This window comes from Dunckerocampus dactyliophorus, chromosome 16 (genome assembly GCF_027744805.1).
Source record: "Dunckerocampus dactyliophorus isolate RoL2022-P2 chromosome 16, RoL_Ddac_1.1, whole genome shotgun sequence".
Taxonomy (NCBI): Eukaryota; Metazoa; Chordata; class Actinopteri; order Syngnathiformes; family Syngnathidae; genus Dunckerocampus; species Dunckerocampus dactyliophorus.
In genome coordinates this window covers 3,040,771-3,051,950 of record NC_072834.1, presented here as the reverse complement: position 1 = coordinate 3,051,950, position 11,180 = coordinate 3,040,771, and the positions used below count along the sequence as shown (strand labels likewise).

Sequence of the window (11,180 nt, the reverse complement as noted above, 5' to 3'; positions counted from 1 at the left end):
TCATAATGACCTAAAAATGACAGTCGTCAAACTTAATTTTGGTAACTTTTACAAAATACAGCTTTTTTTATCATGGTCAGTATTCAGCTTATTTTAACATTGTAAATAACTCGTAAATTTGCGTCGTAAAATCTGGGAAATAATTCTGAAAAGTAGGGAAACTGAACCTCCATAAGAACTTCCCTTAGCACACAACACCCAGCCACCACAGGGGGTGCTGGTGTAAAGACCCGACTTCTTACTGTGGCACAAGTGTTATTTTACTGGCGTTCTTTACTTTGAAGGCAGGAGTTCTACGGATGTATTACGCCGATATTGCCGAGCGGACCGGAAGTTGTGCTGCTCTGGCAGAACCGGAGAGGATTTTTGTTTTCATGAACGTTAAAATATGGGAAAAACGGGAAACTATTGCATGTGAGGGCGTCGGGGAAGAAGGGCAAATGCGATAGTTTCCCGGTGCAACCGGGAGGTTCGTCCTCTCTTTGTATTAGTAGGCTTTCAGAGTGTGGCATATCAACTTCACTAGGGACACGTCACAAAACGACAGTTGCAAGGCAGGCACAGATTTGATTGACAGCTACAAAAACACCAATCATAACCCTACATGATCGCGGTTGACTGACGTTCAACCAATAAGGGTGTGCAATGGCTTGGTGGGGGCGGGAGTAGTGGAGGGTTTGGTTGTGTGCAACTTGTATGCTTCTCAGGAGCCGAGCGGGTAAGTGGCTAATTGAACATTGATAACAGACTATCCTTACTTTGAGATAAAAAACAAACATTTGAATGAGGTTGTTATGTTGGCTTTTTAGTTGGTATTCACAACTGTGATTTTACAAGAAAGAATTATCGGGCTGGACTGTTCAGCAGATACCCTACTGTCCCTAGCAGGATAGCTTTGCTAGCAAACACTCCTTTTTGGTAGGTGACAAGACCTGTCAAATCACTACAACGCGATACTCGAGAAATGTGCGCATGATTGTTTTAATACGTTGCTATTATGCAATAAATAGACTTTTACTTTTACTTACTCTGTGATTGTGTCAGTTGCAACACCCCTGTGGTGATAAATCAGAACCATGTAGATCTTGAAAGGATGTGTTTTCTAAAACAATGAACGTGAATGCGGAGTATAAGTAGAAATCACCTCAAAATCTCTGCAGAACATTACAAAGCGTATATGCGCTTCCTAGTTCCCGACAAGGCAGTGCGTGGCGTTGTCTGGTTGGACTCCCAGCACCCGCCAGATGGAAACGTGTCTTGCATGTTCATGTAATTTGGCATAGTAACTGAGTAACATAGTTTTTTTGTTTTTTATTTCATCAGGTAGTTTAAGGTGAGCTATCCCCAACGTCCACAATGACCAAACTAGGCTTCCTGCGTTTGTCCTACGAGAAGCAGGACACGCTGCTCAAGCTGCTCATCCTTTCTATGGCTGCTGTCCTCTGTGAGTCCTACTACTACTATTACTTCTACAATGACTACTACAGTACTTGTACTGAACAGTTTTTTCACCCCTCCTCAGCATTCTCCACCAGACTCTTTTCCGTCTTGAGATTTGAAAGTGTCATCCATGAGTTTGATCCGTAAGTGATGTTCTTTTTGAGCAGGGATGCTCCGATCAATCACCAATCAATATTGGCCGATTATGAGAATGATCTAAAATGAAGAAAATGCCACGAAAAATATCTTGCGGAGGGGTTGCACGTTAAGAAGCTTCAACTTAATACGGCGTTTGAAGAACAAACACTTGATGGAGTATGGTGAGTCTGCAAGGCTCACAGTGCAGCATCAGACAAACGGCAGCTCACGCCCGGGACACTCGCCCGTATGTGTGTGACAGAAGGCTGAAGCAAATAACCCAAAAATGACCAGCCTTTCTCAGCCGTGGAAGAAACTGACTTCGCCGACTACTAAAGCGCCATCAGGCAGTGTACTCTCACATCCAAAGTCTCCTTAAAGATGTAGTCTCATCCTCCGTAAGTTTCCTGCATGGTGTATGTTCTCCTTAAAAAGTAAGGGCAATGTTTTTTTTTGCCAGAACTAAGGTGATTTTATGGTTCCTTTTTTTGGATCATAGAGCCGATAGCAGGGGTGCAGCCAGGAATTGTGGGCCCCATGAAAAACAAGTCATGTTGGGTACCCCTTTTTATTTTTTAATAATTATCAATTTTTTCGGGTCCCCGTGGCAGTCGGGGGCCCCTTTCCCCCTTACACGGCACGCCTGGCCAATAGCGCTCATAATAAATCAACTGAAAAATGTACAGTTGATCCATGTGATCGGTATCAGCTGATTCCACTAATGGATGATCGGAATCGGAGCGTCCCTACTTCTGGGTGGTACCAGGTTTGATTTAAATCCAACGCTAAGTTACATTCAGCTTGCATCTGACCTTCAGGTATTTCAACTACCGTACCACCCGGTTCCTGGCAGAAGAGGGATTTTATAGCTTTCATAACTGGTTCGACGACAGAGCTTGGTATCCACTTGGGAGGATCATCGGTGGCACCATTTATCCAGGTAGGAACAAGAGGAACGCTCTTGCGCGTGTGTTTGTTTTAAGCTCTAGGGAAACTCTGGTTTCAGATTATTTGTTTGTTTTTATATATATTCAAGCTATATGTACAGCCACCCTCAAACTGTTTTTATTCTCTCCCACACTAGGACTGATGATCACATCAGCTGCCCTGTATCACATCTTGCATTTTTTCCACATCACCATTGACATCCGCAATGTCTGCGTGTTCCTGGCTCCCTTGTTCTCCTCCTTCACCACCATTGTCACCTATCACTTCACCAAGGAGCTCAAGGTATTGTAAATGATAAGCTACGGAAACACACAGTTGTTCACTAGAGACTTCCATTGCTGTAAATCAAGTAATTACTGCCATTGAAAGGTGACTTGTCTGTTTAGGACGCCGGTGCTGGGCTTCTGGCTGCAGCCATGATCGCTGTGGTGCCTGGCTACATCTCTCGTTCTGTTGCTGGCTCCTATGATAATGAAGGTTTACATGACATGCATTACATGCATACTGCATTTTTAAGTGTCAGAACAGCCCTGATAACAATGTCCTTTTTGCTGTATGTCCTACTTAGGTATTGCCATCTTCTGTATGCTGTTGACGTACTACATGTGGATCAAGGCTGTAAAGACAGGATCTGTGTACTGGTCCTCTATGTGCGCTCTTGCGTACTTCTACATGGTGAGCAGATGAAGCTAATACAGCATCGAGCGGGAGTGTCTAGACTTTTCCCTCCGAGTTCCACATACAGAAAAAATGAACTTTTTAGTAGTATAAAGTTGAAAAATACATTTAAAAAAAAAAACAAGTTGTAATATTATGAGAAACAACACAAAGAATGAAGTTGTGATTTTGGGTTGGGAGAAATTTATAACATTACGGTAATAAAGTCAAAATATTTGGGGAATAAAGTCCTCATGAGAACATCTACAATAAGGAAGTTGAAATATTTTGACAATTTTGTTTTTAAAAAGCAACAGCAGAAATGGTAAAAACAACAGAAATTTGAGAATTGTAAATTTCCATTTACAAATGGAAAGTTGAAAAAAAATTGTCTAAATTAAAGATATGAAAACAATAAAAATGGAAAAATAGCTTTAATGTCAGGAGAAAAACGTCAACACATTTTTTAAAAAGTCATAATCGAATGAGTAAAAGTCAAATTTTTATGAGAAAAACCTTGTAAAATTTGGGGAAAAATTGCATTTCACCTATATCACAAAGCTGAAATGTATTTTTTTTTTCTTGAAATATAACTACAAAATGCCAAAGTGGCCCTTTAATTTTTCAGTATGTGGCCCTCGGCAGAAAAAATGTGGACACCCCTTGTTTAGAATGTGCCGTGGGCCAGTAAAAAAAAAAAGAGCCGCTGGCTGCAGATAGCCCTGCACATGAATGAAAACTAGATCGATTGATTGAATTTAGATCACCTTGATAACCTGTGCGTGTGTGTGTGTGTGTGTGTGTAGGTTTCTTCCTGGGGTGGGTACGTGTTCCTGATCAACCTGATTCCTCTCCACGTCCTGGTTCTGATGCTCACAGGAAGGTTCTCTCACCGCATCTACGTGGCCTACTGCACCGTGTACTGCCTGGGCACCATCCTGTCCATGCAGATCTCCTTTGTTGGTTTCCAGGTAAGGTGAAAAGGTTCTGTGGTACATTTCCACTTACTGGGCACTACATTGGGAACCTAAACATACCCAATACAGGAGCTGTATAAACAATTCTGCCTTCACAGATCAATAATGCTCTGGTTGTTTAGAGGAGCAATTGTACAAATGTGTTTGATAAAACAATAAGAAGCCCAGTCACTTACAGTTTGTCTATCGCTCCTTTTTAGCCGGTGCAGTCATCTGAGCACATGGCAGCCTTCGGCGTGTTTGGCTTGTGCCAGATTCACGCCTTCGTGGACTACCTTCGCAGCAAACTCAACACTCAGCAATTTGAGGTGCTGTTTAAGAGTGTCATCTCACTGGTGGGCTTCCTCCTCCTGTCTGTGGGCGCTGTTCTCATGCTGACAGGTAGGTCCAAAGATGTCTTTTGAGCTGGATGGGTACAGGGTAGAAAAACATGGATCAGCCATGTAAGTGTCATAATTGCCCCACCCCCAGGAAAGATCTCTCCATGGACTGGTCGTTTCTACTCCCTGCTGGACCCTTCCTATGCCAAGAACAACATCCCCATCATCGCCTCTGTCTCAGAGCACCAGCCCACAACGTGGTCCTCCTACTACTTTGATCTCCAGCTGCTGGTCTTTATGTTCCCAGGCAAGTGCAAAGTTGTAGCTTTAATTCCTAAATGGTAAATACCATATTTTTATTAAAGCTGAAAGACTGCACTTCAACTGTGTCAATACTAATGATGGCGAAATGGTGCTTCATGATGCATTCCATCCAATGATTTTGCTCATGGTTCAATGCGCCATTGTGCATCATTTGCTCTATGGCGCTATCAAGTGGTCAACACCAAGAAGGCCACAGTTTTGAGAATTGTAATCATGACAATTTGATGAAGAAAATGATAGAAATGTGCTTTTGTGTCACTAGGAAAAAAATGTACAATAAGGATGATTTTGTATTCATTTTTATTTAGAAATAGCTTTTTTACAGAAATTGAGTGCTCCATATCATCACAAGCAATGGCAAAACATTTACATGAAAGACAGCTTTTTAGTACAGATTTGAACTTTTGGAGGCTGTGATCTTAAGCTTCTGATCAGCTGATGAACATCCTGTTTGAGGTCAAAAGCAGATTTCATTCAGTGACTGTCTCTTGATCCTGTTACAATCCACCAGTACAAAATGTGACTTTGTAATTTTAAGATTATGTTCAAGAGTGTATTATTAAACTAGTACAGAAGCCAACACCGATAGAGACGGAATTTTTGATACACCACTTGTATCAGATCTCATTAGATTGGACAAGTAGTCATAATATACTGTATGTAGGATGTACTTGAATACTCTCAGCACTAATTTGTCTCTTGTCCTTTCCAAACAGTTGGTCTTTACTACTGTTTCAACAACTTGTCAGATGCGAGGATCTTCATCATCATGTATGGTGTGACCAGCATGTACTTCTCAGCTGTCATGGTACATCCTGGATTAACTCATTTGGATTGTTTTACGCAAAAGTGTGTTTTGACATGGAATGGCGTTTAAGGGGGCCCTATCCTACATCTGCAACTTTTCAGACTTGCGTATGTGTTTTAAAAAGTTGTACTCGTGTTCGACATGATGTGGAAGTGCCATATCATGTATATCTTGGTGTGTTTTAAGTTATCCCTGCTTTAATTTTTATGCATCGATGGTCAAGTATGAGAACTTCAGAATCTTTTGAATTTCTCATGTCACAACTTTAGGAAATTCATTTACTGTATGACAACATTAAATGCTGCTCAGTAGCGTTTGTTCCTTTTTCTTAAAAATGGCAGCCAGAAAGTGTGTGGGTTTTTTTGGGGGGGATATAAGAATTGTGTATCTAAACTGGAATAAGGCAGCAATGGGAAGATTTGTGTTTTCAGGGAGCAATAACACACAGTTTGATGGCAAATTCTCTGATATTCATCCGATTTTTCTCCAATATCCAATTGTTCTTTACTGTTGGCTGATAACCATGTACACGTAACCAGCTGAGGGAGGCATGTCTCTATGCAGTGTGGAGCGGTGGCAGGGGGTGACCAATCACAACAGAGTAGGCTTGGTCAGGGGAGGAGGCTGCGGAATCTGAACGTTTCTGCCACGAGGAGAAGAATGCAGATTTGCCCTCTAAACAGCTTGATATTTATTGCGTACTTTATTAAAAGAAGCTTACTATAGTTCCCCACTGGAACCCAATATCATTTTAAAAGCCCCTGCAATTAGCAGGATAGGGCCCCTTTTAAAGCAATATATTTATAGTTATGGTGGATAGTATCATTAATGTTAGACTGGGCATGAGGTATGGCTAATCAGTGTTCCAGTGTAATTTTATACAACCAATAATATGGGCATACTGTATATAGGGAGTCATACCCACTTCACATCCTGTGTGGAAGTGTACAGCTTGTCCCTTTGCTTTTCCAGGTTCGTTTGATGTTGGTGTTGGCCCCTGTCATGTGCATCCTGTCCGGCATCGGCGTGTCCCAGGTGCTCACCACCTACATGAAGAATTTGGATGTCAGCCGGCCAGACAAAAAGAGCAAGAAGCAGCAGGACTCTACCTACCCCATCAAAAATGAAGTAGGTTCATTCATTGACTGTTAAAACAAAAGGTACCATTTAAATTGATTGCTGAAATGTTGACACAATCTTTGAAAATGGGCTGAAAGAGGGTTCAGCACTGAGCAAGGCATGTTTAAATTCACGGGGCGTCATGCCACAAATTCACAAATTTGGCTATCTCAGGAAAAAAGTACAGCAAAATGTGTGACATTATGGCGGCACAGTAGTCCAGTGGTCTCCTCTCAGCAATCGCAGCCTCAAAACCTTTTGTTCTCTCCAGACACGGACTTTTTTCCACTGTCTTAATATAAAGTATACATTTGGGTAGTTAGTAGGAATGTCCCGATCCACATTGTTTTGGCTTCCAATCCGATCCAATTTTTATTATTATTTTTTTTTTATAGTCTTGCAGATCCGATTTGGTAGATTCTTTTTATTTATTTATTCTTTCATAATAACCTTTTGGTGCAAACATGAATTTTTTGGAATTGAATATGGTGATGAAAATAGCTCTTCGAAGCATTAAAAATGATGCAACCCAAATATTGCTGAATTTACTTTTTTTACTACACAGCGTGACCAACAATAGTCAGGTCCCTAATCCAATAAAAGATCAAATTGGAAAAAATGGGCATGCAAAATGCTTTTAGGTTAGGACTAATCATTTGACATGGTTGTAGGTCAGGGTTGTGGTGTGATATAGAATATTACTTTTTAATTTTTTAATTTTATTGACAGTCCCGTATAAATAACCAGCGGTTAGAGCGGCATTGGCAGAGCCAGACATTTTTCATTGGGGTGGCCATAGGGCTTACAATAAGTTGATTTCTGAAATGTCTAGATGACCAGCGGGGGCCGCCACGTAGCTCCGCCACTGTACAGCGGCACTTCCCGTGCGAGCTCCCCGCACCATGACACAGCACTCTGGGCACAGTGAGGGGGAAATACTGCTGTAGCTACGGAGCCCAATATCCAACGTCCAACTGAAACTAGCTTCACCACGGTACACCGCGGACATGTCTGCATGGTGATGTTTATCTTGCGGGTGGGGAGGGTCAAGTGTCACTTTGAGCACCGAACACAGAGATGTCACTTTGAGCACGCTGTTAAATGCTAAAAAAACTATATCTGTCCAAGGTTGCCTCTGGAATGATTCTGGTCATGGCCTTCTTCCTCATCACATACACCTTCCACTCTACCTGGGTAACAAGCGAAGCCTACTCCTCTCCCTCAATTGTCCTGTCTGCACGTGGAGGAGATGGCAGTCGCATCATTTTTGATGACTTCAGGGAGGCCTACTACTGGCTTCGCCACAACACTCCTGAGGTCAGTCAGAACCAAAGACGCCAAGAGTAACACTTGAGAGAAAATTATGTTACTAATTAATGGGAGGGGAAGTCCATGGAAAATTGAAAAGTAGCCAGCTGTGGTATCAGGTTTACACATGCATGCGCCTGCAGTGTTGCCACGTTTTAATGCGATCACTCCGCTACAGTGGTGCCTTGGTTAACGTCATCAGTACCAGAAGGTCAGATTCAAAACAAAACGGACTCTAGCCAAAGCAAATTTTCCCACTGGAAAATAATGTAAGTGCCATTAAGCTGTTCCAGACACTCAGAAATATTAACACAAAACACATTTTATAGACAATTATTATAGTTTTACATGCAGTAAATGGTGCAAAAATAATTACAACTGACAGATGAAGACTTCCAAAGACTTCAGATGGTAGGTGAAACACGGAGCTGATAAGATTTGGAGGAAATGTGTCTTTTTCAGGATTCCAAGGTCATGTCATGGTGGGATTATGGCTACCAGATAACTGCCATGGCTAATCGAACCATTCTAGTGGACAACAACACATGGAATAACACACACATCTCTCGAGTTGGACAGGTGAGCTGCATTAGGAAATGTTGCCTTGTTTTATAAGAATTGTTCTGATAGGGTTGTTTTTTTTTCCTTTAGGCTATGGCATCCACAGAAGAGCGAGCCTATGAGATTATGAGGGAGCTGGATGTCAGTTACGTTCTCGTCATCTTTGGAGGACTTACGGGGTATTCTTCAGATGGTGCGTCACCACGTGCAGCCACTCAAACGAAACGCACACTTCGTCACATTTCCCTTAATATTACCAGTTTAATCGGTGCACTCATCAGAGGCTCTCCTGGGCTTCAGGGCTGAACAATTTGATTTGTGAATCGAAATTGCGATTTCAAACAATGCGATTATGTAATCACCAGAGCTTACCGATATTTCAATCGCTCCTCCATAGTTCATTTCACAAACTTTCATAATAGAAAACAATAGAAAAACTCTGAAATAATTCACAGCGTAATGTGATTGCCCCTTCACATGTTATACAACACAGCAGATTGTATTGAACTGTAAACATGACCACGTAAACACAGCAATGACGTGCTGTCATTTAAATAAGATATTTGCAACGGGAAACCCTGCTTATTGTTAGAATCTTCTTAGGAATACACAAACCACCGGCAGACATATCTCCGTCATGTGTGTAGATATCAACAAGTTTCTGTGGATGGTCCGCATCGGGGGGAGCACGGACACGGGGAAGCACATCAAGGAGCACGACTACTACACACCCACAGGAGAGTTCAGAGTGGATCGCGAAGGCTCGCCTGTGCTGCTCAACTGCCTCATGTACAAGATGTGCTACTATCGCTTTGGCCAGGTGTACACTGAAGCCAGTGAGTGAAAATGTTCAGTTTTGTCATTAAACATCAAACACGATCTGAAGAACAGATTGACCATGACACATCACATGACTTGACCTACTGATTATGTCAAACTGCTGAATTGTGTGAATTTAATCGCGGTGTTGCTCTTTGCAGAGCGCCCGCCAGGTTATGACAGAGTGAGGAATGCTGAGATAGGCAACAAAGACTTCGAGCTGGATGTGTTGGAAGAGGCCTACACGACAGAGCACTGGCTGGTTAGGATATACAAGGTACAATACTGATCTTATCTCTGCTTTACATCCACGGCTCATGGGCTGCTTCTTTCCCTTAAGCATTGAATCCTCTGAAACATGTAGGACACCTGTTCATTCACACGTGAACTGATACAGTTGAACTATACTACTTACCATTATCTTCCATTCAACCTCTCCACCATGACCAAGACTAAAGAGCTGTTAAAAGAAGATTGTAGGCCTGCACAAAACCTGAATGGACAACAAGACGTTGTGAGAAAGAGACCACTATTGGTGCAATAATTCATAAATGGAGTCAATGGCCGTCACTCTGTAGCTCCATGCAAGATTTCAGCAGATGATAGTGAGAAAGGTGAGGGACCAGCCCAGAATTACAAGGGAGGATCTGACTGATGATGTCAGGGGAGTTGGGAGCACAGTCTCCAATCCTGCAGTACCCGCAAGGTCCCCCCTGCTCAAGAACACACATGTACAGACCCGTCTGAATGTTTGACAAGCACCACCTAAATAATGATGTGGTCACATGAGAGCAAAATAGAGCTTTTTGGCATCAAGTTGAGTCAATGTATTTGGAGTTCTGCTTTGGGGATGAATTGTGTGCAACACTGGTGACCAGCGACAAGAAACGCCTGACCCTCTGTGCTTGCCAACAAGGATTTCTCCACCAAGCCATGTTTTGTATTTCGATGAAAAGCTGACTTTGGAAATCCTCACTTGAGAGAGTTTAACACCACTGTAATTTGAATATGTATTTTTATGTTGTTGTATTTAAGATGTTTGACAGGTATGTTGAAATTTTTATTGAGTTTTTTTTTGTTGTTTTTTTTGTCACTTCCAGGTTAAAGATTTGGACAACCGAGGCCTTTCAAGAACATAAATCACCCGATGAGAGTGAAATAGCCTGTGAGCGCACAGCACTGAACACCTTCCCTCTGTGGTCAGCAGACGAGCTGTTCACCAATACGTTTTATAACTTTTTGTTGTGGGGAAGAAAATTGCAAAGAGATTTTTTTTGGGGGGGGGCGGGGGGGGGGTGAATCTTTTTTTTTTTTTTTTATAGTCATAATGAAATGTCTCATATGGAATCCAAGGGAGCAGGTTTCACAATAACCATCCTGACGTCAGGAAGCCTAATTTGACAAAGTGCCCAAAGACAGCAGTGCTCATTGGAGCACCTTTTTGATTTTTACAACGTGGTCAAATAAAACAGGATTATACATGGGGACGTTGTGTAATGTGCTTTTGTCTCTCGGGACAATAGAACACAAGTATCAGTACACTTCAATATCGACACTGTGTAGATAGACCCTGTCCCATTCCTAATGTCCCCACCCATTCCCAGATCCATTACTTGTTGATTGTTGTGCACTGAATGGAACTGATGCTTGCACGAGTTACGTTTTGGAATTTGCATAGCTGTGAACTCCAGTCACAATTTTTGACGACTTATCAAAGGTTTGCAACTCGACTTGGACTTTGACATTAATGACTCGGGACTT

At 42.0% G+C, this 11,180-nt stretch overlaps 1 protein-coding gene across 1 annotated transcript; it reads left to right on the top strand.

Moving 5' to 3' along the window:
• Positions 1-333: 333 nt before the first annotated feature.
• stt3a (STT3 oligosaccharyltransferase complex catalytic subunit A) lies at positions 334-10,694 on the top strand. Its single transcript, XM_054754913.1, has 18 exons — positions 334-718; positions 1,324-1,444; positions 1,523-1,583; positions 2,397-2,518; positions 2,663-2,808; positions 2,913-3,003; positions 3,095-3,201; positions 3,990-4,154; positions 4,361-4,541; positions 4,632-4,787; positions 5,521-5,612; positions 6,585-6,740; positions 7,860-8,048; positions 8,502-8,618; positions 8,691-8,793; positions 9,248-9,436; positions 9,581-9,696; positions 10,520-10,694. Exons 2-18 carry the CDS (start codon positions 1,357-1,359, stop codon positions 10,556-10,558), a joined length of 2,118 nt encoding a protein of 705 aa, XP_054610888.1. The 5' UTR covers positions 334-718; positions 1,324-1,356; the 3' UTR covers positions 10,559-10,694.
• Positions 10,695-11,180: the final 486 nt, after the last annotated feature.